This window comes from Panthera uncia, chromosome A2, assembly GCF_023721935.1.
Source record: "Panthera uncia isolate 11264 chromosome A2, Puncia_PCG_1.0, whole genome shotgun sequence".
NCBI classification, from domain to species: Eukaryota; Metazoa; Chordata; class Mammalia; order Carnivora; family Felidae; genus Panthera; species Panthera uncia.
Window position 1 is genome coordinate 145,350,170 of NC_064816.1, and position 22,443 is coordinate 145,372,612.

The 22,443-nt window shown below is 36.0% G+C and overlaps 1 protein-coding gene across 8 annotated transcripts in view; it reads right to left on the minus strand.

The window, feature by feature from the left end:
• CNOT4 (CCR4-NOT transcription complex subunit 4) overlaps positions 1-22,443 on the minus strand; it is a 146,332-nt gene that overhangs the window by 16,004 nt on the left and 107,885 nt on the right. For 6 of the 8 annotated variants that reach the window (XM_049641902.1, XM_049641899.1, XM_049641903.1 and 3 more), the window contains 3 exons: positions 21,246-21,303; positions 18,110-18,359; positions 16,426-16,923 (listed from right to left, as the gene is read on the minus strand). In XM_049641902.1, coding sequence (XP_049497859.1) covers positions 16,426-16,923; positions 18,110-18,359; positions 21,246-21,303 — 806 coding nt within the window. Of the gene's footprint in view, positions 1-3,033; positions 11,400-16,425; positions 16,924-18,109; positions 18,360-21,245; positions 21,304-22,443 lie in introns of those variants that run through there. The other 2 variants (XM_049641907.1, XM_049641906.1) reach the window with 1 other exon arrangement.

The following is a 22,443-nucleotide window of genomic DNA, read 5'->3' on the forward strand; positions in this document are numbered from 1 at the left end:
ATTTCTAAGATCTCTTATATTCATAATTTTCTAAATTAAAAGATTTCTAAATTTTCTAAAAGTTATTAAAAACACCAAACCCAGTTTTTTGTCCATTTAATTACACAGCTTACTTTTATTTTGACAATGAAGATCAGTCTCATCTCTTTCTGAAAGACGGCTCCTATCTTATGGATTTAAATCAAAGTCAGAAAAATTCCCAAAAAAGACTAAAATTATCCATTTTCTGAAACATGATTTTAATTGACAAATTTTTCATAACCCAGCTATGACTTCATGCTTCGATTAGAAAGTATCATTTCAGGCATTAAAACAATAATTTACTTTATTTTTTAATTTCCAGGAAAAAAAATTCAGGAAATGAAATAGCTTTCTCATTAGTTTATACTAAAACTAAATGAAACAGATATGGGTATAGTTATGGTGATGATTATGGTGATAAACATTTCCAACCCAACAGATCAAGCAAGCACACATCCTTAAGAGTTCTTCCTCATTGTACTATTTACAAGCAAAGAGATGTTTGTTAAAGTTTGGGACTCTTTTACAAATAAATGTTTGATTTCCAAACCAAGCATGTATATTTTAAAATTTAGCGATTTTAGCTATACGAAATGTCTAATTAAAAAAAAGAAGACTATTTTGCTGTTTCCTCCTCTTTACCACTTATTCACATACTAGGGAAAACTAAAAACTTCTGTGTTTCCAATTCTCAAATGATGTCTCAATTTAAAAAGAATTAGTCTTAATAAGAACACATCCTTTCCGGATCTACAAAAGATAATACTCCTGTAGAGATTAACAATTCAAAACACCATGATGAATTAAATGACTCAAATGCTCACCACCAGTCCACTAAGGGGCCTTAGTTTAAAAATCATTTAAAATATACACTTATTTAAGTGCTCATCCTTAGCTATGATTTATTCTAGTTGGATTTGAAAAAGATTGTGAAAGATGGTCTTGACAAACCAATTCTCAATGTTGAGCCCTACTGTGAAGAAGGCAGGAAGCAAAGAAGATCAGATGAATACAGTCTCAAATTCAAATCAGAAACAATTCTTATTTCACCATATCCTGAAACCTTATACTGAACTAGAACTAACATCTTAGTGGAAAAAAATTTAATTAAAAATTACACATATTTGTAAAACACGGAATCGTAGTCATAAAGTCTAGAAGTATTAAATGATTTTTAAAAGAGCTAGGATCACTCAGAAGTTGGGGAAAGTGGATAATATGGTCTTACAACATCAAAAATCTTCTATCAATTCAACATTTAACAGTACAATGGTTGTTAGTCTATTCCAAAACTCAGACTATGCTTTCTGTTCAAATGTGCTATTTTTAAGAGAGAAAGAAAAGAAAAATGATATATGATCACTTAAAACTAAATGCCAGTTTGGAAATGAGCTGAAAGGTGATAGACTGGTTACCGGGGAGGTAACTAGGAGGTAACTGATCACAGAGACTCTGAATAAACACTCAGCAGCCTGAGAGGGAGACAGCTTTCTCCTTTGAAAAGGGAAAGTTGAGGCCTGTCAGGGATCCTGTGGGGAAATCATACAGGGAGTACACATGAAGATCGAGCTGAGAACTCCCTCTCTAACTGCGAAACGTTACACGGAGAAAGAGGATTTTCTTGTTTGGCCAAAGAAAGAAAAAAACTGGACAGTGAAATGAACACAAGGTATTGGATGAAGACTCATGGTGGTCAAGAATTAAAACCTGGAAGTGTGTTATGAAATAAAGGTTGCAGGAATGGATGTATTTATTTGGAAATTATGAGACTTTGCTTATTTTAGTATAGGTGAGGTCTTTGGAGTTTACACATAACAGTATTGACTACACTAAAATTCAAGATATGTTATACCTATCCAGGTCTGGGAAAGACCACAGTTACATTAGGTGATGAATATTAATGGCTTGGAAGTAAAAGGAAACATACCTGGTAGTAAAGCTTACCCTAAGCTGGGGGTTGGAAGGATGCCTGCTAGGGCATATCTACCAGTAATCCATATTTTTAAGTTTTAATTAAAACCTATGTTTTAACATAAGTGGAACAATGGTACGTAGCCCAACATTCTGCTTAAGGCCAGTAAGAAAACTTCCTATTTGGTTTGATGAAGTTATAACCCTGGGCCTCTTTTACCTTTAGCTGGATACTCAATGTATAGATGTAATAAAGAAAAAAATAAACAGCTCCAGGGTGTCAGTCTTCTTACAAGGGCCAACATATAAAATAACAATGTTTAAAAACATCCCAGTAATGTTCCAGATCACTATATTCTGCTCCATAGATACATGATTTCAGTATGCAAGGCCAGTAACAGAGTATAAATGTTAGCATAGTCCTCGGGATAAGATCTCACCATACAAGGAAACCGCACTAGGCTACAAAAGTTGATTGCAGTCAGCTTTCCTGCATTTCTTCTTGGAGATGGTGATGGTATTATCATCTTTAAATCCTTGTGGAGCTTTCCCTCTGTTTCATTATGCTGAAAACAACAACCTCCTTGATTGAAAACATCAGCAGATATGCTATCATTTTACATGGTGTAGCATATAGTTCTTCAAGATGAGTCTGAGATGACAGCTTTAGTGTGAGTGTAGTACATCTTGGTGCCATTACTGTAAGATTTTTTTTTTTTTTTTCATTCTGTCATATTAGAGATGTCACCAGTCTAGTGATCATGCATGCTGGTCCTTAAATGCTCTTTGGCACTGCAGGAAAATCCTGGGTAAATTTAATTCCACCTCTGTTTTACCCTTTATTTTAGTTCTCACATTGGTAATTAATTTAAGTCTACATTGAGAGTACCTGCAAGGTTATGCCCCCCCCACCACCCCCACTGAAGTTACTCCAAGATCACTGGGTCACAGTTAACACAGGTTTCCACAACTTACAGGATTTGTGATAACAGTCGTCAGTAGATGGACACTTTGAAAGACTTCATTATTTGCACTGACATTCACAGTTGAAAGCCCTTGACTTGCGAGTACTACTATAATAATCAAACTGTAAGACACAACAAAGTTTAGAGAAGAGATATATTCTGAATCTTGAGGTTTTTTTTCTCCTTGAGTTACATGTATGAAAGCAAATTCAGATGGTGAGGGCTAAGAGAACTTTACATTGTTTTTAGAAAGTGATTATGGGCAAATCACAATCCTTCTGAGCCTTGTTTATTATTATCATTATTACTTAGTCTTTAAAAGGCAGATTGTTAAAGACTATGTCACAGATTTCAAAGCTCTGAAATTTATTCTAATACAAAGTTTTCTTACTATCCTTTCCTTAGGTTCTCCCAAAGAGTGTGACATGGGATGGGTATGCTTAGTAGTGAGAGTGAAATCTGATTAGAAAAAGCTATGAAAATATTTGTTCATATAACATATGGCCAGAGGTGAGATGGGCACCCACACTGTAACCTCACTGCATTTAAATAGGGTATTTCTTTAAAAATAAATTTAGAAACAGACTATACATGCATCATTTATCCTAAACACATGAATTAATCAGAACATAGCAGGAATAAATACGAAATGTAGCAGAAAAATGGCCTGAGACTTTTTCCTCTGCTACATTCACCAAGTGGATTTAAATGAAAATTACTAAGTATAAACCTACACACACACACACACACTTTCAAGCTCACATCCATAGAGAGAGCTACGCTTATAGTATACCTTTGCTAAGCAAACCTTTTCTTACATAACACTAATCAAATGTCACAAAGACACAGAGATTATTATTGCCATTTGAAAACTATTCAGACAGGTGCTTCAAACCTTTTTACCTACTCAGGAAAACATGTACACTAAAGCTCTTTTACCTAACAGCTCCTTGCCTTCTTCTCCCTTTTGAAAGGGCAGTCTATGAAAGTTGCTCTACCCACAGCTTAGGTAATACTGTTGTGAAGAGTTATGCAGTATTTGAAGGTTTAATATTTGCCTTTCGGCCTATAAGGTAAAAACACCGAGTCTACTAGATGAGATGCACACAGCCCCACAAGGAATGGTCAAAATTCTCACGGCTGGAGTGCGTTATTTTGCTATTTTAACACGGAGATAAAGAACAGTACTAGACCACTGAATTGTACACTTTAAAGCAGTTCATTGTATGTTATGTGAGTTTCACCTCAATATAACAAAAAAAGGTACTGAGTGCTCTAAAGGCTTTATAAATTTTATGGAGGGGGGGGGGAAGCTTTTGTGGTGTTGCTTTTTAAAAGAGCACAACAGTGGGCCTGGGTACCAAACACGAGCTGGAGCAAAACCACTGTTCTAAGCACGGTGCTTTCCTGGGTCAGTTAGAGCTTCCAGGAACCCTTCGAATAATCATAAAATGTCAAGTGGACTAAGAACAAAGTAAAGTCAATGGCTGCCTTAGGAAGTATGGTCTGAAGCAACCTGGAAAGAATGGACTGGTTCTTTCAGTACAGCTATTTCCAGCTGTTTCGTGGAACTTCCAGGTACTTCAGTTCAATTCTCAAGTAGCTTAGATTGCTTGGGCCTGTCTTCAGTTCTAGGTAACTAGCAGTTACAGACTAGATTTCTGTGGAACTCGAACCCAGGGTAGATGCTCTAAAACACTATGGAACAGAACAGATTCCCCTTATGAATTCTGAACTCTCAGGATAATTCTTTGGAGAGAGTTCCACTGGCATTAAAGCCTGGTATATCCAGCAATATATGGTTGCTAAGAATAATACTCGTGGCAGCAAATCACAGGGCAGAAAGAAGATCTAAGCAGCAGTGGCTTCTCGATCCATCAGCACAGTTTCACAAACAGTATTTCTGAGCAATGATTTGCCCTTTCAGGTATTACCACTTTTACATGTCATAGTTGATATTTCAGCCGACATATATGAAACAAGTCCAGTGATGACTTATATTTTAATGTCAATAAATTAAGAGTGCTTCCAAACTAGGCGTATTTGCTATTAATTAAATGAGGGGAAAATGTCATTTATCTCTATCTCCATCCCTATTTCACTATTATCTTCAGCAATTTTTCCTAAAGGTCACATCTAAGTGTACAAACCTTAAGAGTAGATTAGTTCAGTAACTTGCAGGTTTATATCTATTCACATAGCATATTCTCTGGAGGGGCAAACTGTCAAAATGCTTTTATAATCTTCTATGATAAAGTTCTGAATTTCTTTGCTACTCTTCAAAAATATAGTACTTAATTCCAATCTGCTATATAAAGCAGAATGACCCAGTACCACCAAGTAAGAAGAGAAACTTTCCCTATGTAAGTGGAAAGCTGGTTCTTTTCAGTTTTGCACTTGGGAGAAACTAGCTTACACTTGTAACATGGGCTCTTCAACTCTGCCTCATCACATGCCACACCCACTGCCTCTAAATCTTCCACAGCATGAAACAGGTCTACTATCCCTCACACTCACTGGGCTCACCTATACCTGTCCGGTCTCATCCCTGGCTCTTCCCAAGCCTTCCCCTACATTCTGCTTCCACACCCTGCTGTGCTGAGGAAGAAACGTTTATTCCATTGTGGACGTTTTCCTTTGGGTCACTGACTTACAAAAACCTGACCCAGGATTCACGAAGTGGTATCACGCTTTCTCAGTTCTCTCTCATGCAGTCTGCATTCTTACTCTCAAGAAATGACTGGAAGAAAAGTGAGTAGATAAGAGATCACAGGGGTTGTGAAAGCCAGCCACCTTTCCAAAGGGGGAATGTTAGACATTTATCTACCACCCTTTCCTTGGTTTGCACTCACTGCTCAATACTGAATGGTCAACATACTGACCACAGTCTCCTAATCTGTCAGTCCCTTAACAACACTATGCCTGTTCTTTATCCTCACCAAAATCTAAAGTCACTGAACTCGCTTCAACACCCTCACACCAATGGTTCTTTCTCTTCTTGACCACAAGATTAGGTGTTTCAATGATGTCTTCTTTTCTTTTTAAACTTTTATTATCTATCTATCTATCTATCTATCTATCTATCTATGTATCTATGTATCTATGTATCTACAATCTTTAAGTAGGCTGTAGGCCCAATGTGGGGCTTCAACTCATGACACCGAGGTCAAGAGTTGCATTCTACCGACTGAGCCAGCCAGGCACCCCTCAATGCTGTCTTCTTGAATATCTTTGTATCCCTTTCTTCTTCTTTTAACCAAACTTTCAATATTTGCTTTGTCTATCCTTGATGCTTTGTGCACAACCAGAGAAACATACAAGACCATACCTATTTGAACTCTACATGTTTTAAATTTGATCCTTATCTTTACTCAGCAATTCTCGAATTTCTCTTTCATGCACTTCTAGGCTTATTCTTACAGATTTATTTGACCGCCTTTCTTTACAGAATCCCATCTCTGCTCTTCACTCCCATTCTCGCACACCACGCATTCAATAATTACTGATCTGAGTCCTTTCCTCTATTCTCATTTTCTCTACTCTTGCATACTCTCTGCTAGATTTTTTGCTTGTTCTTACAGAGAACAAGGCCCTCCTCTCTAAAGCTAAACCTATAACCTAACCTCATCTCAGGAACTTCTCTCTTCCCAGCACTACCAAAATCCGTAATCCTAATGGATTGGCCTACCTTCTCCTTAGCACTGTCCAAGTCTTCCTCTCAATTGGCCCTTTATGTTTTGCTTTGGAATATTTATCCACCTTATCTGAAAGCAATGCATTCTAATACCTACCACCCATCTAATAAACATCTTATTCTTCTCCTTCCCTTAGTTACCAAATGTCTTAAGTAAGTTATCAATAAATTCTGTATCCATATCCTTGACACTTCCTCATGAATCCTAGGAATCTGGCTTCCATCTGTACCTTTATGAAAGTTACATTTTAAAGATCACCAGAGACCTAGACAAACCTGAAGGACTTTTCTTAGATTTCATGTTTTCTGGCTTCTAATTCATAATTTCTTCTCCATTCTTATACTATTACTGTCCTAATCCAGGCCATCTCATTTGCACTGGCCAGCAATAACATACTAGAACATTTTCTTCATTTCAAGCAAACACATTACCAAATTAATATTCTTAAAATGCTACAATGAAGTTACATCTTTACCAAAGAACCTATAGTTCTCTACCATTGACCATATCCACATCTGAATTAACTATTCTTTCTCGTTTTCAAGGCTCTGAGCCCTTACTCCACCTCTCCGTATGACCTGTACACTTCAGACGAGTCCATCTCCCTACTGTCCTTCTCTCCTAACCCCTAGGGACCACTCCAATCTCTGTCCCTGGTTCTTTGTTCATCTGTTCCCATTATTGCATTTCCCCCTTCCATTATCTACATTTCAGCCATCCTTCAAAATCAAAAAGCCCCATACTTTTTTAGTGAAGGCTTTCCCTGAGCCAGCTTACATTAACTTCTTTAATTCCCATTTCTCCTTTTGTATCAGCATGGTGTTTGGTTAGTTCACTAAACATTTCATGTGTAAATACCTGCATATATTACTGCCATTTACTCAGCACAAGGAGACAATGTAGTAGGTACTCATTCAGATACAAAGGCTGAGTGAAGCAAGACACAGCACTAAGGGCAGAGGACTTGACACTGGACAACTGGTTTCGGTCCATATTTTATAGAAAAAGACACAGGTATCATTGCTTTGGGCTATCACCTCTTGATAAGATAATCTTTCAAAAAAGTTATTGTGCTTTCAACTGTATGGTATCCATCTCTTAAAGCCAATTAAGCAAATTTGGGGAAACTTCAAGATCAAATAAAAAAATCTAAAACCTTGTAACTCAACGAGATAAAACATCCCCCAGTTTTTAACGTATGCACATATAACAGAGTGGTCTTCATTTTAAGATTTCTATGCACCTGCAATTCATTCCTTTTTCTTGGCTTTCTGAGGCAACGCCTCTGTGGGAGTAGCTCCCTATGGACCTGTATCACAGCAAAAGAGAGCTCTGGCAATCCTGAAGGTGCTTGGAACACAGTACAAATAGGAGCCATGTCAGTAAAAATGGGCACAGCCACAATGCATTCAAGTGTTTTCTTTAAAAGAACATATATATAGAAAGCTCTACTTAACACCCAGGACACTAAGAGTTAGAGACATGAGCATACATATACGACTAAGACACTTAAATTAAATCACGAATGTATGTCTTCCCTAGTAAGAATTTTTTCACTCCTTCCAAATTATCATCTATTTAAAAATTTCAGCTATCAATATTTAATACCCTTTGTTGCCACTGTCAGAGCAATGAATAATAAAATGAGTCTTGGTTGCTATGGCTGTTCTCATTGTTATATTAAGAGCTGACCCTATAGAAACCGTTTGAAATAAAACTGTCACTAGACTGTTATCCTTGACGATAGGATCTGTGCTTCATTCAACCTTGTATCCCTCAAGACCTAACTCAGGTCACTACACAGAATAGGCACTCAGTTATTTGATTAATACTCTGCTGAAATAAGAGAAGAATAGATAAAAGCACCACCTGGAAAAACAAAATGCAACAGCAGAATGAAAAGGAAAAGTATTAATCAGAAAGTATTTTCTAATGGAATCTTTAAGAAAATAAAAAGAGGCACTTGACATTCATCATGACTTAAATCATTCACTCCAGGTCTCTATTTCTTGCAGTGGCACTAAAACCATTTCAAGTTAGCAGTTCTTAACTTTTCTTCGGGGGCGGGGGGGGGGGGGGGGGGGGGGGGGGGGAAGGAAGTGTCACCAAACCCTTTATAAATCTGTAACTATGGATTTTCCCTCCAGAAAAAAGTGGGCAGCTGTACATACATACAAATTCCTAACTTTGCTAGTACATCCAAAGGGTTCTGATCTCTGGCTTTAAAAACTCCTGAATTAAGAAACAGACTAGTAATTTTTTAAAAGTTAGGATGTAAAAGCGTAAAAGGCTTCCCTCGTGCATGACACATCAATCATGCAGGAATTTAATAAAAATTAATCTGAAGCTTTTTAGAATTTTTCATTCTTTACCATCATTTATTTGGTTTCATCAATTTACTTGCTATGTCAAACAGTACTTTCTCCTGTGTTGTCATTTCTTCGTGCTTTAACATAATTCATTACAACTTGATTTCAAGACTTCATTTAAAAAAAGAAACATACTATATGGAATATTAAATAAGCAAAACGGTGAGGCTTATTATTCTAGGTTTACAAGGTCTTGAAATCACAAAGTTAAAGGATAATCTTCAGCTATTCAATGTGAAAATATGTAAGCTGAAGCCTAAATGACCAAGAAGCATTTTCCTGACGTATGGTGTGTGTCAAAGTGTAGAGGATACAGAAGCAAACCGGAGAGAGTTCTGGGTCCTAGCAAGTCTAGACAAACCACCTGACACTTTTTTGGACCTGGCTAGGAAGGAGAAAGGAGAGAGAAAGTGACCACAGGAAAGAAGCATTGTTTAACACGTGTTATCTCTCTCTCAACACAGAGAAGTAAAGTAAATGGGAGCGAACCATTAGTCTTTGTAAGAAGATCCAGGTACTGAAAGGCTTGCACTGAGGGCTGGAGAAAGCTAGGTACTAGTAAGTTTCATTACAGGAAGCCCAAGTTTGTTAACAAAGCCTAGAAACCTTAACATCACAGGAGACAGTAAGTGGATGTCTTGACCTTAGAGCAAAATGAAACCATGATTAACTCATGATAAAAGGCTTCTAAGAAGGCTACAATATTTTATTTATATTTTCTATATTTCTTGTAATGCTGCCCTAGAATCACTTCTGAATAGAAATTACAGATTGTCATTTATGCAGAATTTTACAAAAAAAAAAAAAAATTTAAATGGCTAGATAATTAGCTATTCCTACACGCTCAGTTAACCAAAGCGAAGGTTAACTAACAACAGATTTTAGTTTACCTGCTATACCTGAGGACAAAACCATCTAATTTGCTTATTATGCCTAACAGAAAATAATCAGACTTTATATGAAGAGGTACCCTTGAAAACTCCAACATGATATTAAGTATCACTTCCTAATAACATGTTTTAAAATTATTATTATTTTAAATACTTAGGCTTCCTTTTTTGGTATTCATGTTACTCTTTTAATATTTTTCAAAAAATAAAGGCATAGCTTTTATCACAATTGTTTTCTGAAAATGTCAAGAGGAGAGCGGACTTTCCCCTTTCTTTCCAGATGCTTCATGTAGGCAGAATACGGTCACGTTTTCTGAATCAGTTTCTGTTCACCGCTCAGAATTTAATTGTTTATTTTCCTTCATTATCAGCTTTAAAACTATGTCAAAAAAGTGTGTATTATCCGAAAACATCACTTCACATTATGTCCTAACAGAGTATGCCACTATACTCTGAGACTAAAATTTCCTAGGACAACTTACATGGCCTAATTTTAGAGGCTCCTCAATCTCTTCTCCTCCACCTTAGTCTCATTCTGGCCAGGTACTTGTAATAGAGCTTTATTATCACATTTCAATTATTAAACAACGAAGTTTCAAACAGGTATCTCACAGAACTACCAGTTGTTCCATAAAAACGTCACGCTACTATGGTTGCTTCTTACATACAATGTTTACCCCAAATTCAAGTTTCTGATAAATCAACTGTAAGTTGAAATTCTGTTTCTGAGGCATTTCCTGGTATACTAGGCAGTGCATTAGAAAAGAGATATTGCATTTAGTCTATAGTAATTATCTTTTAACCTTCTGTATATAATTAACAACCATTCAGAAAGAAAGTGCAAATGTGCAAATGAGAGACAACAAAAACAGTTTCTAAACACGTAATGCATTCATATAGGATATAAATCCATACAACTAAAAATAAATGCTGACAACATCCTTCTGAGCATTAAGCGACACCACCAGTTTTGTGTTGTATGTATTCTTTCTTCTCAAGTATTCAAAGAAATGCAATAGACATTATCTTCTTAAATTTTCAAATTTTTCATGAGTATATTAGGATATTACCATTTTTTTCACAAATCAGAAAACAAGGAACTACCATTATCTTTGCATAATTTCAATAATAGAGCCAAAATAAGAACAATTCTAGCTAATCTCATCTGGGATCTTAATTAGTACTACAAGTTTATTTGTGTGAGTTAAAGATAGTATCACTCATGAGAAACAATGCCAAAATTATTATGCTAATAAATAGTGTTAAAGGCCTAAAGAAGAAATACTTTAGCAACTATGAGGTAACACACTAGTTGTAGGCATGAGGAACGTTTATATTGGCTCTTTTGGGTGTATACATTAAATGCGAAATCAGAAAGGAATCATGCAAAAATCCGGTTGCCCATGCAAGCACCCCAGAGTCTAATCCTCTCCTCTCAGTTCTGTTGTCAGGCCACAGTAGTGTGGAGACTTGTAGGCTGCTGTCCTTGTTGTAATGAATGGGAAGAGGCTGACAGTGGCATGGTCGAAACCTTCACCTCTTCTTCCCCTGTGGAAAAGTCAGTCATGGTCTAGTTATGGGTGACTAGATTTGTTAACAGTCCCTTTAAAAATGATTTCAATATTTGGAATACTGATACATATATAAAATACATGCTTAATGGCTGGAATCTGGGTGTGAAACAAGACATGAATTTCAAAATATAAACTTATCAAGTACCTAGAAAGTAGTTACACTGTAAACACACCCTTCAATTTAATACTATGTCAGGTATAAGAACAAATAGAATAGATTTAGGACTATAAATAGACAAAAAGGAAAAAAAAGAGACCAGGAAAGCCATTCTTTTCCAAGCCAATTGGACCCCCTTTAAATTCAGATACTCCTCTAACAGTAATAGAATTTTGTGAAAAAAATTAAAAATAAATTCACAGATGTGAAAACATGATTTTTAAAAGGAAAAATGACAAACCCATGTTTTAAAGGCAGAAATTATGTTTATAAAAAAGAAATAAAAAGATACAAATATTAACTCAGCAAATTACCATATAGCATCTGAATATTCAATGTGCACTTCTGAAGTAATGAGAAAATAGTGAAATGCTAGTAATACAATGATCCAATTGACTGAAAGCAAAGATGACTACTTCTAGGTCAGAGAACTATACATGAAATGAGATCAGTTCTCCTAATTATAATTGATAATTACTGTACAAGTGACTTTGTTTCACACATGACTCAAAATTCAATCAAGTCACTGCTAACATAGCTAATTCAGTAATCATATTTAAAGAAAAATGTCCCCTCACAAGTAAAACTGAATGCACAAAAACATGAAAAAAAATCCAATCCTAAACAGTTTCAAATATTTTTCTAAGTATATCTTAAAATAACAATGCTTACAGACTGAGACTTACTATGATTGTTTTCCAAATAATTTTTAGCATTATGGATAAAAACATCTTGGCAGAGAGTTCTTGGAAAAACAAATCTGCAAAATTACATTTAGAAATACTTAACTGGCAGATTTAACGGACGACATGAAGAAAAAGACCTCTGGCCTTTAGAGCAGGTTCTTTCATTATTTTTCAGTAAATTGGCAAAGATTCTATCAATTCCAAGTATACAGCAAAGGAGGCTGTGTAAAGGAAATTTTAGACTACTAGAGCTGTTGGTGAGAACATGTTGCTGATAAGGACTGAGCAAGAGATTAATTTTTATGAAGTCGATAAACTTCATTCTACTTTGTAACTACAGGCCATATCCCTGAGCTGGGCCAATTGTCTCATGAATGGATACTGCTGATGAAAAGGGATCTGCAAGTGTGTGAGAGCATAAATCAATTACTATGGGAAGAAAGCCAAGTTCAAAGTACATGCCAGTGATCTTCATTTGTGAAGAAGAACATCTATGTTGCAGTGGTGAAACATTTCAGTTTGAACGTGGGATCTGGGTACTTATCCCAATTCTACTACTAATTGAATGTTTGACCTTTAACAAATTATTTAACCTTTCTGGAACATAGCTCTACTATTTCTAAAATGAAGGAGTTGAATAAGGTAAGTCACTTTTTAGGACAAGAAAAGTCCTTTCTTAAAAGCACACAGTGTCAATAATAAAGATCTAAATGGACTTACTATAACTGCCCACTAATCAAAGTTTTCCACCAAGAATATTTATTTCAAAAGTCCTTCTAAGCTTAGCAAACTGGATGTGCAGCCAAGAAAATGCTGCTAAAAATTTTTCGCCTAATTAAGAAAATAACTAATTTTCAATGAAAAAAAAAAGTGTTTTCATTTAGGCAAAAGAAATGGAAGCTGCATTTCTGTCAAACCTCTGGCAACTGTCTTTCCCGTGATAGGTTTCAGATACATAAATTTTTAATAATTTAATTGAAACAAAAACTCAACACTTAAATACAAATATATAACACATAGAGACATGGTATCTGTAGGATATATAGGTGACTGACACCTGACTGTGTGCTTGTAAAGGTCAGGGACACTGTTTTGCTCTAGGTATCTAAAGAATAAATAAATAGACGTGCCTTTTCCAGTGTTGAGTACTGGCTAAGCATATCTTAAAGTGGCAGGTATCATAGAAAGAGTATGTACTCTCCATTATGAAGCACTTAACCAATATATACCCTGATAAGACACCATGATATTCATTGCAGGATACAAAGTTGAACCTAATTTCAATAGTTCAACTCAAGTACAAATGAGTTACAACTAGGGGTGGGGAAGGCAGATACTGCCTAGGTATTAACTTGCTTCATATTACACAGTTAAAATGTATATAGTTTTCCAGAATTTTATTTCTGTCATTTCTAATTGGTATTGAAAATCCCAGATCATCTGGCTACAATTATCTAACTATTCAGTTTTGAGGCTTAGCACATTCAGCTTCCTGAGGTATTTGCCAAATATTTATAGGACGTCAGAGTATTCTGTGTAACTCTTGATAACAATTTTAAATATTTTGGTGCATTAAAACTAAAATTTCTCTTGTCATCAGAGACTTGAAAATAATCTAATAAAGAAGCTTAATCATCAGTCACCATTTAAATACCAAACCAGTATGCAGAGTCAAAAACGGAAAACCTGAAATAACAAGCTCTCCCAACCTCCCACAAAACACGACAATGATTCAGAACCTACAAGGTGGTGACTTCATTCTTAGAATTTCTGGGAAAAAAAGTATTTTATGCTCTATGGTTGAGTATATGTTAAAAGGAAAACCCACAAAAAGAGGACCATAATGTAATGCCACGTTTTTGTCTTTTTTTTTCATAAATATCTAGTTTAGATGAAGATTTCAAATGATTAACACGAGGACAACTACACTCACAACTCTGTAATTATTCCTTCCCACTGTGGCATTTTCATAATATATACGGGTTTGAAATATTTGGGTTAAAATTGTTTTTGTGCTGATGGACAATATGATAACTGTGAAATCAGAAGAACAGATAACTTACTGAAGATGGTCATGTAATAAATAAGTCAAAGAAAAGTACACAATGAAGACAGCTAAGAACTAGAGTCCCACAAAGGCCCCCTTCTTCCTATTGTATCAAGTGCACACTGTACCCTTGCTGTCAGAGTTCCCCATGTTCTCATCCATTCTATTTATACAATACATGAAGCACCTCCCGTTACTGAAGGCAGTTCTATTGCTTCTTAATGAAATTACATACGAATTCCTGCCTCTACGCCTTTACTAAGGAGTCCCATCAGTATAAAAGATCTTTCTCTTTTCCCCACTAACCCAAATCCAAGATACCATAGTACAGATCAATTCCTACTTCTTCAATGAAGCCTCCCCAATAATTAAAGGCTCAACTGAGTTCTCTCATATTCCAGTATCATATAGTCACCGCTTTCATACATAATATTAATTTTATTTCTTCAACTATACTGCAAAATACCTGGAAATAGTACCCATATTTTATAGTTCTTTTGTATTACCCATATGGCCTACTTCTCTGTTGGGCAAACAGTATCCCAAATACTCATTATCATTGATGTAATATTTTATTTTTAAATGTTAAGGATATTTCGGGGAACTTAACTTTAACTCTTAATGTTATAATCAGTTATGAGATACACTACTAGTCATTACATGCCACGTTCCTAAAATGATTGAAGCAAAACGAAACAAAATTACGCTCTGATATGCTGTCTTGAATGGAAGGGAAAAAAGCAGTATCAGGAACTGAATACCTAAGTGTTTCCCAAGTGAATATCATGTAGAAGGAGAGGACTCAAAAATGCCACTCGGAATTACCTACTAACTGCCGTAATCAAATGAACAAACATCATGAGTTCCACCGATATACGAACCACTACATTGGTGCTATCATGCTCATGTAAGTGAACTTCGCTGTATCAACTGTTAGATTCACTGTATCAAAAGCCACAAACCATATTCTCTGAACTCAGTTACTTGTCTTGAAAATGAAATGAAATGTGGTTGGTCACAAAGGGAACAGAGTCAAAGAACTCTGATGGATCTCTTCAAATTTACCTATCAACCTTGCTAGACACAAGAGAACGAACGACTTGCTGGTAACAGCACGTTATTACGGTAACACTATGCCATGCCGTATCTTAAAGGCCATGACAAGGGATAAAAATGAATTTTATTAATTATGTAACAGAGTGAGGGACTATTCTATTCTACTTGAGAGAATCGGGAGAGAAACAAACTCTCTCTCTTACCAGTCATCTCTAAAGTCCAAATTAAATAAACTGAAAAAAACCAAAACCTATAAATAAGAAGGATTCCTTTAGACAAAGAAGTCAGTTGATCTAATAAATGTTATATGGGACCTTAAAACCCAAAAGTTCTGAAACCTTCAAGGGTAGCAGTATAAAACCAGAAGTATTCTGGTACCACTTAAAGGAACCAAATATTTTTCCCAGAAATAAAAACATGACAGACAAAAAGGGAAAATATCTCTCAGCAATTGCTTTTTCACAGAAAGTATACTTATACACATATGTCTGTGAAACATGAATAATCAGAGTTCTCAAAGATTAAGTACTTTACTAACATAAAGCACAGTTTGTGTGTGTGTGCGCGTGCCTAGCAGTCAAAATAATTACCAAAAGTAGTTACAGAATGGCTTTATCCCTCATGCTCTCACTAATTACCATCTTAAAAAATATTTTTTTTCATTATTTTCCTTTTAGAATGTATAATCAGAATTTTTACCATGGTGTTGAACTTTTACCATGGTGTTGAAATTATAGCACCATAATTTCAGAGTCCGTTTTTTTTCTTTTTCTTTGTGCATTTATATTCCATATGGAAGTTTGGTAACTACTCTGTTAAATAAAATGCTTCCAAGTTATAACTAGTTATAATACTCCACCATCCTTATAAAGCTCAATATTACAAGGCATCCATCCAGTTAAAATTTTTTTGGATTATAAGGACTTTTTTTTTTCCCCATAGAAATTTCCAAGAATAGTAAGTACTCTGTTATTCAAAAATTCTCTCCCTACCCACCCAACAACCTGAAGGCATGAGATATTCACAAATTCTCAAAGGCTATAAATGAACCTACCTGCTATAGGGATCCCTCCCAGACCTGTGTTGTGCTGTGGCGGGAGATTCAAGTCCAAGAAATTACTATTTGAGGTGGGGTTTGCTGTGTGGTTCAAGTGCATGATGCTATTGCGTGGAAAGGCCATCCAAGGATAGCGGGCTGCCTGGCCTGGAAAACTGAATGAATTATAAACTGCTCGGTGCTGCTGAAATTGAGGGAACCTCTGTGGCAAGACTGAAAAGGTACTATTGAGAGAGTTGGCGTTTGTCGGTGCAGCAGGATGCAGGAATCCAGAGCCCGGACCTTTGGCGGTTGTAGTGTGTGAAGAGGAGTTCTGAAGAGACGTGGGCGAAAGGGAAGGCTGGTCTTGGACTGACAGTTCCTTTTCAATCAGGTCTGCTAAGGCTTTTCGAGTGACGTCAAAGGGATCAAAACCCAAGTCATCCTCTGGTTGTTTAGAAGAACCAAAGCCAAATGCTGCTTGCCAGTCTGTGGAGGACGATACCGGGATTGTTTCTGTTGGGAAGACAATTAGTGATGAATTTTAAATACATAGTTTACTTGCATACTTAACGAGTGTCCACACTAGTGAAAGTTAAACACGTTATATTACAAGATAAAGGCAAATATAACCAAAATTTGTATGATTTCTTAGCACGTTAAAATTATAACATTATAAAAATCCTCATATACTTTTAGCAATGATTCCATTCTTATTAACTTCAAAAAAACTGAATGACAGAAACTGATTTTACTAATCAAAGAAAACAAAGTACTTGAAACCCAAATTATACTTTCAGCTGTTCATAATCCAAACCTGGAGAAAGTCATTTAAATGAAATAAGGTAACAAACGTGATGTAACAGAATTCAATTAGTAAAGTTTATTTTTAAAAATATATTTATCGGAGCGCTTGGGTGGCTCAGTCGGTTAAGCGACCGACTTCGGCTCAGGTCATGATCTCACGGTCCGTGAGTTCGAGCCCCGCGTCGGGCTCTGTGCTGACAGCTCAGAGCCTGGAGCCTGTTTCAGATTCTGTGTCTCCCTCTTTCTCTGACCCTCCCCAGTTCATGCTCTGTCTCCCTCTGTCTCAAAAATAAAATAAATGTTAAAAAAAAAAATTAAAAATATATTTATCAAAGACAAAGTCCAAGTAATTTTGAATATATGCTTTATATACTGTTAGGAAAAAATAATGTAACTTAATGAAAAAGTATCTACTTAAATTTTATTATTTTTTAAAACTGTCTGCTCCACTCATAATAGGTGCTATATTGTCAATGTTAACTTTATGGCGTCCTTCACATTAATAAAACTTACAATGAATAGAAATGAAAATAGCTCAAAAATGCCAAAATATAACCTTCAATATTAACTATCATACCTCTCTGTCATCTGGATAAAAAAAAAATCTTTAACTATGTAAACACAAATATGATTAAATATATCAGCCCTTAATAATTCCTAGAGGAATAAGCATTTTATTATCAGAAAAATGATCTAACCCTTCATTTCTGAAGATATCTGTTAACACAGTAAGTTCTAGGTCATACAACTACTTATCTGGCTATCTTATTCCACGCAGTTTAAATGTTTACAACTGCACGAAAAAGCAAGAGCGGGGACAGGGGTAAAAACACATCCATGAGGTCTCATTCCAGTCTAAGTAAAATGATTCACATGCAGCAGTTCTGTCGTATACCTGATGTGAAGAGACTCTGTGGCTCTGGTGCTGTAGGCCAGTCACTGGACGTCTGTGGGGAGCTGGGGAAAGGAGGAAGCCCACTTGGGATCGGGTTGGGATGGCGAAAGTTATCTGAGAATAACGACTGTGACTCAGTTACTGCCCCTTCAAAAGGAGACCGTGCACTGTGATTGGATGAACTGATGGGGATGACAGGATTGGATTTTGATAAACCAGGTGGTGGTGAAGGCGTATCACTGTTAGATATCTAAATAAAATAGGAAGGGAAAAGAATAATCAATATTAAGTTTATATACTTTAATAAGCCATCGTTAAAAAGGCTTGCAACAAAAGATATTAGAACAACGGTCTTCAAACTGGGTGCTTAAGACTTTATGAGAACATGAATTTTCAAATAAAAATCCTTTTTTTTTTTTTTTTTTTTTGGATTGACCCTCCTTGAAAAGACTAAGTCAGTCTCCTCTCCTTTCAGAACCTACCTTCTCTCACTTTATAAAGAAAAGAGTATTTCTCACTCTTTGACCAAAAGTGAAAACTTTCTGAGAGCAACAAAAATGTATTAGAAATATTCAGACTGGTGATAAGTGACTAATGACCTGATTCTTTTGCAAACTACGTGATTCTCAATACTTAAGAACAAAATGGAAAGAAGATCTAATCAAGTTATTTCTAAAACATCATTAAAAATAATTTTTAGGAGGGTGGCTCAGTCAGTTAAGTGACCGACTCTTGATTTTGGCTCAGGTCATGATCTCACGGTGCATGAGCTCAAGGCCTGCATGGGTCTCCATGCGAATAGCACGAAGTCTGTTTGGGATGTTCTCTCTGCCCCTCCCCACTTGCTCTCTCTCCCTCCCTCCCAAAATAAGAAAATAAACTTTTAAAAAATCTTTAAGAAAAATAATTTTTGGGACGCCTGGGTGGCTTGGTTGGTTGAGCGTCCAACTTCAGCTCAGGTCAAGATCTTGTAGTTCATGAGTTCAAGCCTTGCATTGGGCTGTCTGCTGTCAGCACAGAGCCCGCTTCAGATTCTCTTGATCCCCTGCTCACATTCTCTTTCTCAAAAATAAACACTTAACAAAATAATTTTTATGATAAACCTTTATATGATTTTTTAATTTAAAAAAATTTTAAGTTTATTTAGTTTCAGAGAGACAGAGACAATGCAAGCAAGGAAGGGGCAGAGAGAGAATCCCAAGCAGGCTCTGTGCTGCCAGTGCAGAGCTAGATGTGGGGCTTGAACTCACGGAACTGTGACATCAAGACATGAGCCAAAAACAAGAGTCAGACGTTCAACCGACCGAGCTGCCCAGGTGCCTCAATCTTTATATGACTCTTAGGTATTGAATTCATAGAAGGAGTTCAAAAAGTCAATACTGATATAACACTCTTACTTCCCCCCACCTATATAAACAAGACACCTGAGCACTGATGTTATAAAATGAAAAAATGACTAACAATATAGTTAAAACTTGTCTCCTTTACCAACAGGTAATATTCATCTATGGATGCATGAAAACCAATTTTAAAATAGCTCTATCTCGTTAAGAGATAAATGTCCAATATTAGTGTTGATGTTTAAAATTTTTATCAAATTCTGTATTTATATAAGTTGTTTTGATCAAAACTACAAATAAAAATTCAGAAGAAAGGGGTGCCTGGGTGGCTCAGTTGGGTAAGTGTCTGACTCTTGATTTCAGCTCAGATCATGATCTCACGGTCAATGAGATTGAGCTCTGCCTCAGGTTCTGTGTTGACAGCATGGAACCTGTTTGGCATTCTTCCCCTCTCTCTGCCCCTTCCCTGCTTGCATGTGCTTCTTTCTCTCTAAATAAATAAACTTAAAAAAATTTCAGAAGAAAGAAAATTGGCATTTTTTAGCCTTGTGTCAGAAAAACATTTTTTTCCAATTCAAAATTCATGTCTATTTTTATTTAAGAGAAGTATATGCCTGTCAAGAACAAACTATGTTGTATTAAGGTAATATTCTATAATGGCAGTGGAAACAGACAAATGAGTTCAGGGGAACAAGGAATGTTGTAAAATTTCTGATTGTTAAAAAAAAATAGCATGTATATATTTTTTTAAATGAAGGACAGAGCAACAACACATTTTGATATCTGAATCTCTTAGAAACTTATTAAAAAGCAATGTAGTGCATTTATTTAAAAACACCAATATTTATAATATCCTGAAAATTACATCCTTTACAACTATTTTTAACTTATTATGAAAAAAATCTTTATTTCTTTGGAGAGAGAAGAGGAAAGAAAGAGCAGGGGAGGGGCAGAGTGAGAGGGAGAGAGAGAGAATCCCAAGCAGGTTCCACACTCAGCATGGAGCCTGATGCAGGGGTCAATCCCATGACCACGAGATCATGACCCGAGCTGAGATCAAGAGTCAGACAGATGCTTAACTGAGGCACCCCAAAAGCAGTGTATTTTAGATCTCTAAGTTTCTCAAAAACATTGTGGGGAACTAGCCAGTCTTTATGGAACAGATTAGAACTACATTTTTCTATGCCCATGTAAGAAGACGCACAGAGATTTATGCAGTGAAAAACTAGCAAATAGACAAGATGATACAAAGCAGGACACAAAGATCAGAATCTCACTCAGTTTCACTGTGGATACAACTTTGAACTTAACTATTTAGTTTGTTATTTCAAAGCCCACAGTCATTCGGGGATAGGGGCAAACTGCTGGGAGGCAAGGACACTGCGAGAAACAGAAGATTAAAGTTGACAATAAGCAACAAGGGGGGTATACAGCAGAGAAATAACTCTTAAGAATAAAGGGGGCATGCTAGTCTGAGACCATTTTGTAGATGGTCAAAAAGACCAGTAGTATCAACAGACTCATATGACACTAAAATACTGAGATACCATACAATATGACATATGGTCATAAGGATAAATCTGAGTCATCAAGAAAAGGTTAAGTTATGCTCTTACACAGTAATTCTGTGAAGGAAAAGAAGATTCATTATACTACATTTAAAAAAGGATATCCACTAAAAGTATTGTTAAATTGTCTCAGTAAAGTATTTTCCACTATCCAGAAAATTCACTTGCACAGAATGCTTTGTTTCAAGAGAATGGAATATAAACGAAGTACAGAATCAAGAGCCTTACCTGCTGTGAATTATCACCATTCCCTATACTGAGAGAATCTGAAGGTTTGTCAATGGGGCTGCAAAAAGAAAACACATAGAGTAAAATCAGAGTAAAGTCATTCTCCCACAAGAAAAACAAACACCCCAAAAGCCAGAAAAATAGATATTTTATCATCTTAACATTTGTTGATGCACTCTGATGTAAAGATATTGGTTTAGATGTTGAGGATACAAAGAAGTATAAGATCAAATCCCTACACTTGAGCAACTTAACTTACATTCTAACTAGATTCTCCAAAAACAATGGGTGAAACCATAACTTATGAAAAAAAGTACTGATTAAAGTGAGTACTGTTGTAGTAGGTCAAAAATTTAATCCGTTATTTAGCTTTGTGCGCATGATAAACACATTCTCCATTAAAATTCTTGGAATAATACTCACCTATTTTTCCCGGTGTTTAACAGAGGGCATAAAAGTCACCCAAATATTCTCTACAGGTTCTTAAGAGCAACAAATTTCCTTTACTACTTCAAAATCCTAGTTACAACCCTAGAGAAGGCATGTGTGTGTATAAATGCACACACACACGGCGCCTGGGTGGCTCAGTCGGTTGAGTGTCTGACTTCGGCTCAGGTCATGATCTCACTGTTTTGTGAGTTTGAGCCGACAAAACAGAAACTTTTGTGCAAACTATTTACTTAAAAAAGTTTTTTTTTTAATGTTTATTTATTTTTGAGAGACAAGAGAGACACAGCATGCGCAGGGGAGGGGCAGTGAGAAAGGGAGACAAAAATCTGAAGCAGGCTCCAGGCTCTAAGCTGTCAGCATAGAGCCCAACACGGGGCTCAAACTCATGAACATCAGATCATGACCTGAGCCGAAGTCAGACGCTCACCCAACTGAGCCACCCCGGTGCTCCATAGTTTAAACAAAAACCTAAAACTTGACTTCCATATGGAGCAAATGCAGCGCGACAGTAAAGTAACACATAACTGCTGACTTAAAACCAAAACAAAATCTTTATAAGCATTATAACACTGACCTAGCAAACCATTTCCATAACTAACTTTATTTAATCCAGCACATCAATAAAAGATAACTATGATTATATAATTATATATAAATATCATATAATTATAAAATTACATAATTATAAAAATACTAATACTTATTCTGATACAGTATTACAGGGAGACAAATTAAGATTCCAAATTTC